The sequence below is a fragment of the Dinoponera quadriceps genome, unplaced genomic scaffold, assembly GCF_001313825.1.
Source record: "Dinoponera quadriceps isolate SergipeBrazil2010 unplaced genomic scaffold, ASM131382v1 scaffold458, whole genome shotgun sequence".
Taxonomy (NCBI): domain Eukaryota; kingdom Metazoa; phylum Arthropoda; class Insecta; order Hymenoptera; family Formicidae; genus Dinoponera; species Dinoponera quadriceps.
The window spans coordinates 588,905-606,426 of NW_014554796.1; the positions used below are offsets into that span (position 1 = coordinate 588,905).

At 40.2% G+C, this 17,522-nt stretch overlaps 1 protein-coding gene across 1 annotated transcript in view; it reads left to right on the top strand.

The window, feature by feature from the left end:
- Positions 1-17,522, top strand: part of LOC106741891 (cAMP-specific 3',5'-cyclic phosphodiesterase) — a 496,301-nt gene that overhangs the window by 3,614 nt on the left and 475,165 nt on the right. Inside the window, exon 2 of the mRNA XM_014614302.1 lies at positions 14,749-14,979. Within this exon, the coding sequence (XP_014469788.1) occupies positions 14,897-14,979 (83 nt within the window). The 5' untranslated portion in view covers positions 14,749-14,896. The remainder of the gene's footprint in view (positions 1-14,748; positions 14,980-17,522) is intronic.

A 17,522-nucleotide genomic window follows, 5' to 3' on the forward strand; every position in this document is an offset into this window, starting at 1 on the left:
CTCCCTCATTGAGCTTTCTTTTCGAGAGGGAGCGAATGAGAGACAGAGATGGAGGGAACTCTTCGGCAAGGAACTTACTTCTGGTCTCCCCGAGCGTTCGTACAAATATGGTTTGAAAACGGACGACGAGGAGGGCGTTGAATTACGAAAGGATCACGAGGACCGGAAGGACGCCGACAAGATAGAGGACAGTCACTCATATTGCCCGCCTTTAGATTAGATTACACCCCACGAAAATGTTTCACGCGACGCGCGGACGCGCCGGCATTTTGCGAGGGGGATGTCATGAGATTCAGGGTGTTTCGGTTTTTTTCTTTTCTTTTTTTTTTCGTGGGGTTTCGTTGATATCGGGTGAATGGGTAACAGTCTCGACGGGTTTTCAACGAATATCGTAACCGACATTTTTGTTTTTACATTATTGACAGATATTTTAACGCACGTTATGTATATGTTTATTTATTTTTTTTTAAATTAACGCCCATTATTTACGTAGCGTTATGCATTGTGAAAATTCGAGTCGAAAAGTACCGAGCGGAAATGTCGAGACGTCAGTTTACGAAATGGAGAGGAAAAACAAGACTTTTCGATTCAAACTATGCTTCGAACGACCGAGGATCACAAATCTATTTTCTTCGATTAATTTTAAGCGGATTCCCAACAAACCCACGAACCACCAATAACGTAATATCAATGTTATGGTATCCCATTTAACAATATAATTGTTACATAAATATACGCGTTATATTGCGTTTACATTGCTGACTGGAATATTATTACATTGAAGTTATGTTACTGTCAGTTGATGTTTGCTGGATTTTACTTTAACATAATTTTAACTTTTAAGGATCAGCTATAAAGATATATTATTTTGAACGTTGAAAAGTTGCCGCAAACAATGGCCTCTTTCGACAAAATGACCTAGGAATTTTCGATTTTAATTTAGTTTTTTATGAGCAATAACGCTATGTAAATTCTGGGCGTTAATTAATAAACGCTTTGTATATCGCCTTTTATTAAAAAAACATCAGAACTTGGTCGAATTTGGCCCATTTTTCTTCTAAATTATAGTCGATAGTGTTGTATTATATTGTGTGATAATATATTAATATGCATAGTGCGATACAAAATCATTCGTTACGATATCTATTGAAAATCTATAAAGACTTTTGCACTCACCCGACGCATTTTGCCAATAGAAATGGAAAAAAATTGTCTTAACGTTCATTTCACCGAAAATGGCTTATCAAGTAATTACGAGGAAAATTCGGGACGCGATGGGGAAGATTACGTCGTTCGATCGCGCGCATATAAATTTTCTACTTATCTGTCGGAGTGATTCGTATTAAGGCTTAGGTAATTGATAAAGGAGTGAGTCGATCCATTCCGTTAATGCAGGATTGAAAATGACGAGTGTGAAGATGAAAGCGGGTAGCGGATAAGCGCGGCTAGCTTTCATTATGGCGCGTCGATTTGCTCTTTGTATATTGTGAGCTCTACCGCAGACCTTTGGACGTTTACACGAACGTAGTGCGGTACGTGAACGCTATATACGTACATGTAACCCGTCGCTCCGTTATGATTTAATATCGAGCACATTAGCGGGCCAAAAGCGGTTTTCGATGGGAAAAAGAAAGACGAAAGTGCACCGTCTCTTTTCGCGACACGACGAAAAAATGCACGATCACGTTATGTATCGTTACGCTCGCTCGTATTTCATCTCAAATCTTCCGGAAATTTTTCCCGATTTATCCCGAGACTCGATTCAGAATCAGACATTTACGCAGCTAGAGAGGGGGTTTTTTTTTATATATATCTTTGAATAAAATATTTAATATATTTTCTTCAGTGACAACTATAATTTCGATTGTCGCGTCCAGAATGGATTATCGCACATTAAAATGCGACCACGAAACATGGTGGAAGAAAAGCACCAAAACCGACATACCGTTTTGTTTTTGGGTTTCGAAGTTGAAAGTGTAAAGTAAAAATTTATACGCCTGGATGCAAACCGACATCACTGCTCTACCGAAATATACGATAGTCTTTATGGAAATTATTACATATTTCCTTACAAGTAATTATTCTTTAAAATGTTTTAAGACTGGCGTTTCTAGAAACTGGGTCCCAAAACCGACATACCTATGATATTCCTATAAAACTATCAAAAAAATAAAATAAAAGCTAAAATTACATTATTTTATTATTTATTTTATGTACATTGTTTTATTAAACATCTTCGTTATATTTTCTTTTTTATTGTAGTTGTTGCACTAAAGAAAATAGAATGTGCGAAATTGGCCCTCATATCTAGAAATCCTCTTCCGGGCATCCTAATTAACCGAAACTGACACAGTTATGGTAAACTGATATACCCATATTTCTTGACTGTAAAGTATTAAGCCCTGCCGGACATGAATTTCATTTATTGCGTACAATAGCTGGAGCTGAAGTGGCAGTTTCTGTTCGCAAGCGCGGTTCGGTTGGGTTATTGGCGTCGTTGAATTTTTCGTTGCGCTGAAGTTTTGTTTTGAGCTTTCTTCTCGTGAAAAGTAACAAATCAGCGAGAAGTAATTTATGCGGCAGTGCTATTTTATAGCTTAAGTTTGGAACTTTGGAAACCACTTTGGATCTTGAGCCAATTTCCATTCTCTGTCACTGAACCACGCGAGAAAAATCACAGGCGTTCTAAATGCATATTGGATTGCAATAGATAGTCGTGACTGCTAAAGAAGAGTTGCTTAACTTTTAAGGACGTTCTACAATGCTCCGTCGCGAAGGATGGCAACTGCCAGTTACGAAATGCATTTTCAGTTGCAATAGACAGAGTCGCGCTTTCTAAAGGAGAGTTGTCGAACTTTTAACTTCTGGGCGAGCAGCAACTGGCGATCGCCACACCTCATTGCAACCCAAAATAGCATTTTGCAACTAGTAGTTACCATTTTTCGCGACGGAGCATTGTAGAATGTCCTTTAAGGTTAAGTTCATCTGTGAACCGAGATACCTGAATTTACCGGTCTCTTAATCGACAAACTTGAACTTTGCCGTGAAATATCATTTCACAGAACGCATTTGAAGCTACTGATGACTGATCTTCCCTTATTTTTCTTGTTTGTTTATTTGAGATGATCAGGAAAAATTGGGGAATGTCTTTCTGCATAATAGAGCAGTAATATATCGTAAAATTTTCAAAAGTTTCGAAATGTAAGGTTAAAAATAATATATAAAAATATCTGATAAAACAATATACAAAATAATGTAATTTTAGCTTTGATTTTATTTTTTGATAATTTTCTATACGGGTATCATGGATGTGTCGGGATTGGGATCTAATTTCTGGAAACGTCAGTCCTAAAACATAAAAAAAAATAATTATTTGTAAGGAAATATGTAATATCCATATGACTATCATATATTTCGGTAGAGAAATGCTGCTGGGTTGCATCCATGTATATAAACTTTCATTTTAAATTCAACAAGGCTTACTTTCAATAAGGCTTTAAAACCTAAAAACAAAATGGTATGTCGGTTTGATGTTTTTTTCTTACTATTTATTTAACGGTCACATTTTGACGTATGGTAACCCATTCTGGATGTGGTAATCGAAATTATAGTTGTTACTAAAGAAAATGTATTAAATATTTTATTCAAAGATATATAAAAGACTCTCTTTCTCTCTCTCTATACTATAACGTTTGACTATCGAGATACTAATAGCCGGGAGAAATGAAAGAATGAAAGCCGATTTCGACAAAGTATTGCCGTAGTGCGTTTGAAAAGGCGATAAAATCGCTTTTAATTAATTCCGACCTCGCGCTCGACGGAGATCAATTTCACCGTTTGGGCAAGCGCGAAAGATCCGAGTGTCCTCAGGAGCGACGAGACAGAGTGCATCGGGAGGAATGCACGTACCTTCGTAACGCGTTCTTAAGTGAAAAAGCGACCGTCAGCGACGCAACCGTGCGTCTCCTCTATTCAGTTGGCCGTGCGAAACATCGAGATCGAAATTCCCCCTCGAGTTGCCTACCAAATGGAATTACCGGGATGCAGGCAATGCGGGCTAACAGGAACACGGGCACGAAGCTTCAAAGCTCGCTGTTAGATCCAACGCTTACCGGCGCCGATAGGGTCGCCGATAATCGCATAAAACACGGCGAGAGGTTGGCTCGCTCGCGAAATACGGAGCGTTAACGGAAGAAGAAAGGAATACCGAGTTCTTTTGATCCTCGTTCATTTGCTCTCTCGATTTGCGTCCACCTGCGTTCGCTCTCGGGGACCGAGAGAGGGAGAAGGAGAGAGAAATCGATAGTCGGTGCGTGCATTGTAAATTCGGTCAGGATACGGCCGACTCGGTATCGCTTGTTTAACATTAATTGCGGTTTTCCCCTTGCAATTCATACCGGGCCCCGGCGCTAATGATGAGCGAGCGTTCGGTTTTACGCTAATGGTCGCCGCGTAAGCGTCTAAGTGCACGCACGGATTATCGGGCGATTAGCTGATTTAAACGCAAAATATCCGACAGACACGCGTGGGAATACACGAACGAGGTCGGAGGAAGCTTCCGGTCATAATTTCATTGCTGCACGGGGAAAACGGGTCTGTAAGAAGTTAGCCCCTCCCCCCCCCCCCATTTTCGAATTNCCCCCCCCCCCCATTTTCGAATTTATTATTTTGACAGTTGTGCTGATTTGTGCCAGGTTTGTGCTACATTGTGCCCGAGTGATAAACTTGTAGTATGAAAAATGCGCGGGAAAAATTAATAAACGGTTTTCTTGCAAGCCCCGCCTTCCCCCCCCGCTTTTCGATTCTTGCAATTTTTTTTTATTGTGCTAAGTTGTGCTAAGTTGTGCTAAGTTGTGCTGAGATTGTGCTGAGGTAATACCTTCGATAGATAATAACGAAAAAAAAAAACGATTTTGAACGAAACGGTACGAAATTAAATTAACATTCGTATTTGTAGTTTCCCAACTTTTCGTAGCCCTTCGCACTCACAGCTATATTGGTGAGGATAATATTAAATTGAAGGGGGTACGTTGTAATGAAGACATCTCTCTTCGTTGTGCATTTTTATGTGACTCTATACGAAGTCGCGATAGAAATCGCGATTATGGACATAGATTGCGAACGCGAAGGGCCGCGTTCAAGAGTAAAGTGCCCTTTAAATTTGTATGCTATTTAAACCGAAGCTTGTGCTGACTTGTGCTGAGCTTGAACATCTCGGATATACAATTTTACCTCGAAACGTAGTTTAGAAGTCGCGATTATGGACATACTGCGAGCGCGAAGGGTCATGTTCAAGAGTAAAGTGCCTTTAACATGTCCTTAACATTTTTGTGCCAGTAAAATTGAAGCTTGTGCTGACTTGTACTATGCTTGTAGAAATCAGATATGCAATTTGATATCGTTTGGTTGACGAATACGAATATAAACGTTAATCTTCGGTTTTGCCCAAAATCGTTTTTTTTTTTCGTTTAATTTTTTTGGTTTTCATTTATCGAAGATGTTATTTTAGCACAATATTAGCACGACTTAGCACAACTTCGCATAATAAAAAAAATTGCAAAAATAGAAAAGTGAGGGGCTGGCCAAAAAAAACCTTTTTTCAATTTTTCTCACGCATTTTTCATATTACAAGTTTATTATTCGGGCACAATGTAGCACAAATCTTGTACAAATCAGCACAACTGTCAAAATAAATAAATCAGAAAAGTGGGAGGCTAACTTCTTACAGACGGAAAAAGGTTTCTTTAGATTTAGTATTTCTATTTATTTGACTAAAATCTGTTTCACAGAAACAACGTACTTCCACGAGATATTATTTGTTCGAATAAAAATCTTATTTAAAGAAACTCTATTATTTAACGAAAAGAACGCTATTATTTGAAATAACATAATTCAACCAAATGAAATATTACTTAATAAATATTTAAAATGTAACAAGTAATTCCTTTAAAAGAAAATTATTTTTCGCGATTCAAATAAATTTTTTATTTAAAATAAAGATTACGTATTCGTTGAAAAGTCTAACAATCGTATTTATTAATTGAAACATTAATTTTTCCGGAGCATGCCAATGACACGAAATTTGCTTGGATGCGATGAAATTGGTTAAATTTGAAGAAATCTTTCTCTCAGTGTGCTTTAACGCGCGGCAATACGCAAATGACCCGCGTGTGCGAAATCCATATGTGTGAATTCGAAGGATTATGATTACTCTGCGTGACGCGTGTAGGAATACGTGACACATCGCGCATTGTCGCGAGAGTGGGAAATGGGGTTGTAGATTTAAGTTTAAGGACAACTGTGCCGGGCGAGCTTTCTCAAGTTGCTCGAGGAAACACGATCGAATCGATAATTAACTTGTCCCGACGAAGCTAAGACAGCTGACGTAATTAAAGTAGGGAATACTTACAAGGCCTTACAAGGCCTTCGCGGATAATAATGCGTAATAAGGAGATGAAGACCGGACGATAGCGAGCTAATGATTCTTCCCTTTTTTTTTTTTTTTCATTACGTCGCGCGGGACTGCGTCGATGTCGAATGAAGGTGGTTGGTCCGTGACAGTACTGTTAGAATTTGAATGGTTAATACAACACGAAGAACCTCGAAAAATCTATGCTAAATGTTTTTAAATATGATTTATGATATACGGATTTGACACTCTATAGCAAAAAAGTATCACTATTGAAGAAGCGATTGTGACGTCGGATCGATTTTTCCGTATTTTCTTGTATTTCTCGCATTTTTACGTATGGATTATAAATCTTTAAGGTTATTGAACCATTTTACCTTTGATAACATGCCTCAAGAGGAACAAAAGGAAATATAGCGCGTACAATATTGTTAAATTTTTAGAGGTTAAGTGTCACATACTTCAACCGTTATCAGAAATTGTGTACTTCAAAGATCGATTTCGGGAAAATTTGGTGGTCTCAGCGATTTTGTAATTTTTTTTGTAATATTTCTACAAGTCTCTTTTATTGTCTCCTTTTTCATTAAAATTGTAAGAGTAATTTGGTTGTTAGAATTAAAAACGTGACATCGGAAGCCGTTTTCGCACCTGTGATATATGTAAATAGTGTTAACTTTGAATTCAATTCTCACGGTTTCGGTATGGTCAATCTTCTTTTAATTTTACATGTGTGTAGATCGTGTTTCGATTGGGAGAGGGGCGATGTATCTTTTTGGTTTTCTATTTTTTACGAGTTAAATATGATATTGATTTGATTCCTTATAATTTGATTATTTTGTTATAACTACTCACTCACAAAATACATTGTTTGCCAAATATATTTTTTCACGTTTTAGGATATTTGAAAACAAAATGTATCTTATCTTAGGAATAACAGGAGTAATAAACCTTCGCAAGTTGTACCTCGAATATACAGAAGTCAGTCTATAATAAAGGATAAGCGATTTTAAATGTCACTGAAAGAAATTAGGATGCTATCTATAAAAGTACTTTAATAATATAACAAACATTTCTCATTTTTATTAATAGTAATATTATTAATATCTTTCATAAACATTAGCTTTTATTATTATTTTAACATTAATGACATAACAAACATATAAACATTTTTGTTATAATAAAATATGTTAATTATTATTGAATGGAACGAATTACTATTTATTTCAACGATTAGTTATAACAACCGAATAAAAAAAGTTAACTCTTCTAGATCTTTAAATTGCTATATGTTGCTAAAATTTGAGAAGACTTCGAAGAAATCAATTCACGGACCAACTACCTCAGACGAAAATTGCGCTGGATTTGCACCGGGACGTTCGAAAGAAAGCGCGAAATCCCTTCTCTCTTTCACCTGCCTCTCTTTCACCCACCTGCCTCCCGATATTTCGCGCAGTAGATCGAGATGATACTTTTCACTTTGCTCGCACTTTACAAGGATACGAATGATCGCTGTTTTTAGATTAACTTGCAACAACCTGCAATCGCCGACCAGTTGACCGCCGGTGTTTTTTCGACGCGCCGATCGCCATAATCGGTTTAATCGTTCATTCGTTCGTTACGGCAGGTCCATACGCGAATATCCTGGAGGGGGGGGGGGGGGGGGNTCAACCCCTCTGGTATCGCAAATATTTGATTGCCCCCGCGGAATTGCGCCCGTCCCGTGACGTACCGCGGCGCGTTAACTTCGCGCGCGCCATCGCGTGTCATCGATTTCCTCGAAGTGACGGAACGCGTCGTTTCGGACTCCCGGCGGGTGTGCACGCCGGGGCCCGCCTTGCGATATCGCCTGTCGTCGATCCGAGAAATACGGACGGCAGTCGTTGCCAGGCCGATGTGAATTATAACGCCATAATGGCCGTATCCTGTCCGCCGCGAGATGGATGCCGTTCCCTACTAAGCTAATTCCGAAGCGAATCTCGTATAATTAGAATCTGCGCGCACGAGGTGGCTCCGATGAAACTGGATTCGCGGATAGTGCATCTTGCTCGCGCGACTTCTCCTCTCTTTCCTTCGTCCGGCGCCTGTGTGTGTGTGTGTGTGTGTACGCCGCCCGAAATCGCGAGATTCGAATTTCGCTCGCTGACTACGCGCGAGCGACTGTATCGGCGGATAGAACGAGACCGGCACAACGGAGGCACAAAGTGACTATTTCCTTCGACGTTATTCGAGATTCCAACCCCGTCGTATTAGCCCTCGATATAGCGAGGCAAGGGCACGCGTATGTGCGAGCGGGCGCATTGTGCCGGATATATCCGTTCGTATATACGGCATTCGCTGTGTAACCCGGCGATGCAGTCGGCGAGAGATTTCGGTATTATATTAGACCTAGCTGCAAATACCAGATCTCTCTCTCTCTCTCTCATTCTATTTATTTGTCTATTTCCCTCTTTCGTCCCTCTTTTTTTCCCTATTTCAATATTTCTCTATTTTCATCCTCTCTCTCTCTCTCTCTCTCTTTCTTTCACTCTTTCTCTTCCTCTCTCTCTCTCTCTCTTTTTCTCTCTCTTTCTCTATTTATTTGTCTATCTCTCTCTTTCATCCCCCTTTCTTTTTCTATCTCAATATTTTTATCTATCTTCTTCTTCTTTTCTCTCTCTCTCTCTCTCACTCTTTTTCTTTCTCCCTTTCTCGTGTTGTCTATTTGAGGGATGCAATATTTTGAGGAATAAATTACCGATAATCTTATGTAATAACCGTACATTAAGAATGCATATCTCTTCAAGAGACACCGAAGCTGCACGTGACCTACTCCCGTAATCCCATAATCGTTCCCGCATGTTGAACCGAAGCATTTAAGCGCTCGTTTCGAGTAATGTCGGCAACATTTTGGAATAGTCTACCAGTAATTTTACATAAAACCGGGTCTGCAATAGATGTAGTGAGCTTCAGACGTAAGTAAAAAATCGACCAGTCGCAGAGTCGAACGTGAGAAGAATGATCGATTGTGATTGGTCAGTTTCTTAAGGCTCCACTACAGATATTGCAAACTCGGCCTGACATGAATTTTCTTGTAACTGCAAAATTAAGCTGCTCGAAACGTTTTAATAGCCGGAAGATCGTTTGCGTTAACATATATTCTTCGTCCTATTTTATTTTATCTTATTGTATTCTCTTTACATATACTTATTAATTAATTAATTAATTAATTAATTAATTTCCTCTTTTTCTTGGAAAGCTTTTCCTGCAGCGCATGATAAATCATCTCTCCCCCTCTCCCTCCCTTTCACCCTCCCTTCCCCCCTTTTTTCTCTTTGCCTCTATCTCGCTCAATTGCACGTCTTTATTTCTCTCTGTAAATCCGCACCCGCGAGATTGGCTTCCTTGTTAACGTTACGGCTCGATCCGATAAATCCGCGCGCGTGTCCACCGATGACGGTGGATCGATCGATCGCTCGCGCTCGCTCGCTCGCCGCGGCATCGAATCGCCGACTTATTCCGCGTCGCGAAGCAACCTGTTGATGTTCGCGCGCACCGTTGAAATCGCGTCCGGCGATAACGAGAGAGAGAGAGAGAGAGAGAGGTTCGTCGTTGAGAGAGCGCACGCTGATTTGCAACGGGTCGGCTTAAGCCGCCGCTTTAGTCGGATCTGTACTCGCGACGGGCTCGGGCGTGCGAAATTCCGTCGGTGAGTGGCAGAGAGAGAGAGAGAGAGAGAGAGAGAGAGAGAACGCGCGGGAAATAGGAACGGCGCGTTTACGAACGCGCGCATAAATAGTAAAGTCTGTCACGAGACTCTTCGAACGTTTCGCTTCGTTTCCGCGACGCATAAAGTTGCAAATAGAACTTCGTCCGAAATTCCCAGCGCGGAATCCAAAGATCGGCCCAGCCGGATCTCGCGTTAGTGTTATTTCAACGAACGCGTCGTCCGTCTGCGAACGTTAGAAAGTCACCGGATACGCCGGTCACCGATTCGCGATCTCCCCGATGAATGATTCGCGTCGACGCATTCATTGTTAACGACGCGTCAGCGGCGCATGAGTTGGACAACACGTAAGAGCTCAACACCGATCAATTATTCGCGCTAAATACGTCTCCCCGTAGGTATTTTCGCGCGCCGCCCACGTGCGTGCATGCGCGCGTTCGTTTTCGAAATCGTCGTAGCCGCACTTCCGCAACGATATTTCCACGTCGGCTCGCGCTGTCTCGCTAACCGCGCGGTAAATGTAAAATTAATCCGGCGAAGCTACGCCAAATCTCGGCCGCCCTTCGCGGCTGATTTACGACGGAGCTCGGCGCCGAGAGATCGCCGCGCATCCACTCCGCTCCTCAGTGCTCTGAGATGGATATTTCCTGGCCAAGTCATCCTTTTCAAATTTCACCCCCAGCTGACAGAAATGCAGCTTTTATGATTCTCTATCGGCCGGGGCAATAAACTTAGACCTGAGTATTTCCGCTATTTTTAGAGATATGCAAATATTTTGGTTAGTTAGTTAGGAGTTGTGGGTGTATGTGTGTGTTGTGTAGTATGAAAAGGGTCATATAACATGCTAGTGATAATTTTTTCTGTGGGTGGAGACACTTCGTAGGTTTCAAGGTCCTTTCCACTTTTTCGAACGGCATGCTGTACCTTTTTATCCTAAATGCGTCAGCGGATTTTCAAACGATTCGAACGATCTATAGTATCATTCGGTCATTAAATAAAGGATTAAAATGATTCTTACATTGTAAAAGGTACTCGATGTGATGTTGTTTGCATCGATGCTACATTGCAATCGCCGAATTCCTGATGCACGCACTGCAATCAGTACTGAAACGCCTCCACCTGCCAGAAAAATTATCGCTAGCATGTTATGATTGTCTTGATACTGCACAGCTTTTGTGATGAAAATATTTCCATATCTCTAAAAATAGCGGAAGTAAGCCAGGTGGACGAAGTTATCGTTCTACCTTGTATAGTCAAGCAATCGTAAACTGTCATCAATTGTTATTCTTGTTATCGGCAAGACGTCCTGAGACATCTCTGATAAAGACATCTTTGAAACAGTAAGACATGTAAAGGACGTTTATGAGACATACGTGCTGTGTGGGTTTCTTATTCGAAGGTAAATTTTAGACACGTCTGTCACACTGCCCGAAATTGCGCAAAATATTATGTTATTTTATAAATAGCGATGGTATATATTTAATACGCTAAAAGAATGTCACGAAGCAAGCGATTTGACATTTCGTATTTTTCTTATTTCTGAAGCGAGATAACAACTAGACTTATGGTTGAAATAAGGGTAACTTCAGGCAGAAAAAAATCCCAAATTCAAGTTAAATAATTACTCCAGTATTCCTTGGCAATTTTTTTATTGAATTAAGAAAATTTTATTCAGATAAGTAAATATTTTTACTTGGACAATTTACTTGGGAAGTATTTTACTTGCGTTAAATAAATATTATTTCATCTAAATTAAAATTTATTAAGGGTTATTAGAATAATTATTTACTTGAATCTAGCATTTTTTTCTGTATATATAATAGAAATGGTGTTCTCTCGTCAATAGTTCGGGAAAGGTTTTAAGAGTTTCTGAAAATTTCGGAAAAAATTACAGTTATGATTATCGATCTTTATATTACTAAAATCTATTATATTTGTCTTGCGCTTTTCTCTGTGTCTTTTGAAAATAATCGACCTTTTCAGATTCGTGTAATGTATCCCGTTGAACTTCGTATAAGATTTGGATAGAATCAGAAGATAAAAATATTGTTCATAAATGTAATAAAATCCTCCCTAAAATCATATAAAAGAAGCAACGACGCACTTTTTTGAAGTTTTTCGTAAGAAAATGAAGTCATTTTATGTTTAGTTTGTATTTATCTAAAAGAAAAAAAGTGAAAAATATTGAATCACTTACGAATAGCTATTTTTTTTTTGCTTTAAAGATATATTCTGGATATAAGAATGTATTTTCATCGAGAAATTCAGAATCTTGGCCAAAAATATTTACTTTCAAACCACTGGGCGCGCACGCTCAATCGTCACGGGCGATTCGCCAATAATTCACAAGCCACTCTTGATTTCTGTCGGTTCCCTCGCGATTCTCTCGCTTCAACATTGTACGAGTACTTCCGCGGTACGGTAGTTTTGCGCCGAATTATCCTTGTTTACGCGCTTTGCGGACCGCTGTGGGTGGATTGCGCGTGCGATCGTGCGAATATTTCTGGGAGAGCGTATCATAACGACAGCGCGTTGCTCTCCGACAATCGGGGTGGCCGAAATGACCGTCGAGGTCATCCGATGAAAAGCTTCGGCGTTCCACGACCCCCGCTTAACGTTACATTGTTGCGAGATAAATGGAATAGATAACGCTTAATCACGGATTTATAACACGCGATATCGATCCGGGCCCGACTCTTAGATGCAACGCCGAGTCTGATACGATGACTCGAGCCGGTTAATCGTCGTAATTAATTCAGAAATCGTCTGGAGATGCGCCGGGAAAGGTCGACCCTTAACCGTCGCTACATTAATTCTGCAGTACGGCGTGCATAACAAATTCAGGTATTACGAGAGAGTACCTCGTGAATATCTCACTTGCTCGTAGTCACTCGCTAAAATCCTTCAATCTCTGCGAATTGTTGTGACTAATATATCGCGAATCTCCCTCCTGGCACTCCCATCGCGCGAGTATGCCGAGCAGACCAGACGCAAGTTTGCCTAAAATCGTAGGACGCGGTCCAACAGAGATTTTTGGGAACTCGGAGTAACCGATCTCGAGATCGAGTTTGCAGAACGAATTTACGGGCAATAGCGTTTCGTGAATTCGCTCCTTGGACCAAGCAGTAAGGAAGATGAGTTGGTGAGAGCCGTCGGTGGATGTTGAGCGCGATTTCAATCCAACGGGAAGGATAACATTGTTGAGCGTACGATGTAAGTTCGAAAAGAAAGTCCTGTTAGGACGCGGGAAAACCATGTTGAATCGATAGAATTTCCCACGCGTGTAATTGGAGTAAATCTAGATTCAACAACAATATCATCGAAACTAATGCGTGAGTTAGTTAAATAATATATGATGTATATTAGTTTCAATGATAATAATAATAATAATATTTCGATTTAATCTAGATTTACTCCAATTACGCGCGCAGTTGGAAATTCTGTTGATTCAATAACATTTTTGTTGCCGCGTGCAGTTTTATCCTTCTGCTAGATTTTTTAATTATCGCACCCAACATCCATCGACGACTCTTACTGGCTTATCTTTCTTATCTTTATCTTTCTTATCGGTATGTGAGGAAGTTGGCACTCCCCAACATTAGTTTTCGATAGTTTTGATTAGAGTTTCAGCTTCCTTTCGAAGAGTATTTTTATATTCATAAAAAAAGTTCCTGCGATCAATACTACTAAAATAGCAATTAAAAAATGGGGTTCTAATTTCACATCCATTATCACGAATAGTTCGAAATGGCTTATTTGATGTCTCTTGACGAGTACTCGAGTTTCTGGTGGAAAAGTAAATTTTTCGATTTTTTTTTCAAAAATCAAGAAAAAATAAAAATATAATATCAAGCCCGAATAGTCCTAAACAGCACATTTTATTCCTCTCGACGTGTTCTGAAGTTCCCGATAGATAAAAAATATCAAATGCCTGTAATTATTTACAAAAATCGTTATCGAAAGTTACATAACTGATACCAGTGGCAGATTTGAGGTCGAATAACCTCTTAATTAATTAATAGTCGGATCATCCTAATAATTTCTTGCAGAACTCCTCCGTACTAAATTTCTATCTGAAATTGCCGCCAGAACTCTTGAAACTCTAAACAAAAAAAAATGTCGATAAAGACCTAGACGAATTTTGATCAGCCTGTTGTTGTTAAAGGTGAATAATCTCGTTAATTTGTTGAACGTAAATCGAGACAGCACCCCAGTTTTTTCATTACTATTTTAGTAACGTTAGTCGCCGGAGCTCTTTTTACGAATATCAAAGTACTCTTCGAGGGGAAGCTATAATCAGAAAACTCAGATCAGAGTTATCGAGAACCAATGTTAACTAAATGCTAACTTCACGTACCTTTCTTACCGGTCGTTTCACATTTCGGGTCTTTCTCTCTTCTTCCCCGAACCATCGTTCATCCTTTTCATTTTCGTTCCCCATATCTCCAAAGATCAGCTTATCGAGGTCTGAGTGTGATCTCTTCAAGTTCGAACCTCTCGAGAGAGATCGGGTTCGCGTTTTCCTCGACCGATCGAATCGCGTTCCCCAGCAACAGATAGTCGAAGGTCTGCCTCTTCTTCGTGACAGAGCGACATGGTAAATCGCGGTTGGCCCTCGCGGCACCTCCTTTTGCAGACCTTACCAGAAGAAATCGCCGACGCCGAGCAGCGGCGGCGGCAGCAGGACGGGTTGGCGTTCGCGCAGGAGCGTCACGACGGCCGGTGCTCCTGGTGGGCATCAGCACCACGTGATCGCTAGTGCCGCCGCGACGGCACAAGCCAAGATGCAGGCCGAGCAGGGCAGTATCGGCGAGCTACGTGGGTACCACAATCTGCGCTCCCGCCGGCACACCCTGGCTAATGTACGGTGAGTGCTTTCGACTTGCTGGCTTTGATTTCACCGATACGAAACTCAAGAGCGAGAGAGCTCGAGAGGTTCGCGTGCGAATGTCGGAAAGTCCTCGAATACCGACGGTCGTGTGCGACGTGCGCGACAAGTTCCTAAGTTATTCCCGCGAAAGTTCGCCGGGAAGTTCGCTGTCCTTCGGACTCGCCTTGCCGTTTGACTTCTCGCCGGTGAAAGTCGCCGACGGACAGAGAGAAGCAGGCGAAGAAGGCTGGCTTCCCTGCGTACCAACAATCGTGCAATCGTTTGTCTGTTGAACATCGTATTACGTAATAGTTATAATAAGAAGAACAACGGGTTATAATAGATTTGTTTCTTAGATACCGAGTCCAAGTTTTCGAGCTACTTTGATGCTTTTAAGGATGGTTTGTGCTTGCGTAGATTAATAAAAACTTACTTTGAGGATACTGACACTTATTAACTTATCCTATGAACCATTAATTCTACAGATTTAATTTTGATATCATATTGAACAGTCCGTCTTGACGGTGAGAGCAGCCGAGACGAAAATTGAAAGGACATCATCGAGGTCAAAGGTGGGAACCTGTTTTTAATTCCTGCTGTGTTGTAGAATTAAAGGTTTGACATAGGGCGAAAATTTCAAATCAGAAATATCAGACGATCGGCAGGAGTGGTGTGTCCACTCACATGCGGAGATCTTTTCCAGTCCCTTGTAGGAATCGTGTACATTCGACCAGTGTTGAAGATACTAACGAGGTATTCAATACTGAAATACGGATTTCACGTTACGAAATCAATGTCTTAAATAAGAAAGCAGGAAATGTCACTAACATGTAGTCTAAGTAGTTCAGTGGTAAGAACGGTTGTGGCAAGCGAGAAGACCCGAGTTCGATTCCAATCGAGTCTGCTTCGGTGTTTTCGTCTCATGTGATATTAAAAATGAACATCTGCAGGTACAAACAAACAACCTCGGCCATATTATGAACCCTTTTCTTTTACAGTATTTCACAAGTGTTTCACTGTTGTATTGACAATAATAATAATAATCATTAGGAATCATACTGTCCTAATATTGAGAATCGATAATTTTTGATACTTTTGTGACACCGAGAATCGGTACAGTTACAGTACTGTCTTTCTCGAGTCTTGTTATCGTTCCAGTATTCCACCAGCATCAAATCAGTATTGACATCTAGTACTGCAATGCAAATCCAAGTGTATAATTTCTGCATATTTACGTAGATTTTTACATATTACGTAAAATCGTGTAGTCACTTTTTACGCGTGCCATCTTGCTACACGTCTACGTCATTTTGCGCAGTTAAATGTTTATATATTAAATTATGCATTTAAGACGCACAATATGTGTGCAAAGATTTAATATTTCTTTATTTTCTCCAGCAAAAAATATGTACCATTAATTAACCATGAACATATTGAGTTTTAAAGAAAAAAACATATCTCTCCTCCAAATGTATATTTTTACAATAAACTTATTATATTGCAAATTTGAGTTTTGCAATTATAATTATCTGGAAAATTCGGTGTTTTTAATTACAAGGTATTAACAGAAGAAATTCTATATTATTGGTTGAGGAAAAATCCTTAGCATTTCTATTCAATTTTTCACCGAGAACCGCCAAGAATTTTCTCCCCGTCCTGTAATACACATACTTTCTCATAATTACACGCGAAAATTACGTATAAAAGGACTGAAATGTGTCAAGTTGCTTTATGTATATCCTTTGCACATTTAATTGAAAGTACATATTCCTTCATTTTTACACATTTTGTACTATATATCATATTATACACTGTGAAATGTACTAAATTACACGTGAAATGTACTAAATTACATATGTTTAAATGCGTGGAAATTAATTTTTTTAATCAGGAAAGTGCGTAATTTTTACACAGAAAATCCGATCACACGCATAAGTGTGTAATTTTACACACACAAGTGCGCACTTACACACTTGGATTTAATGTGTTCGCCAAAAATTGGTAATGAAGCAGTGCCTCGCTAGCAATTATTTTCTATGGGGTTAATATATGTGTGTGTGTGTGTGCGCGTGCGCGAAGATCTTTCTCAATCTTATTGATTTTCCGCGCGAATCGATAAAGCATTATCTACGAGTCGATTGTTCACTCGGAGCATAATTTACTCTCTGTACGCGTTACTACATAATAATATGTGGATGCGTCGCCGTACGCGGCCGGTTTTATCGTTGCGCCTCGCTACAACGGGTGGATTAAGAGCACGGGAGAAGCATCCGCTCCTCGTATAATGGAATTACTCGCGCGTACAGCATTGTAAGGGCCGTATTATCGAAAATTACGTACGATTTCTCCTCTCATCTCCCCTTTATCCTTCCCTCGCCCCCCCCCCCTTAATTCTTTATCCGCGCCATCTCGGTCGGAAAGCGAGCACGAAAAACCGCCATTCGCGGACTGATTAAATTCTACGATACGTTTCCCTGATCTTTTACTTACGGCTCTCTCACGCTAGTCCTTTCTTCTCCCCCCCCCCCCCCCCCCCCCCC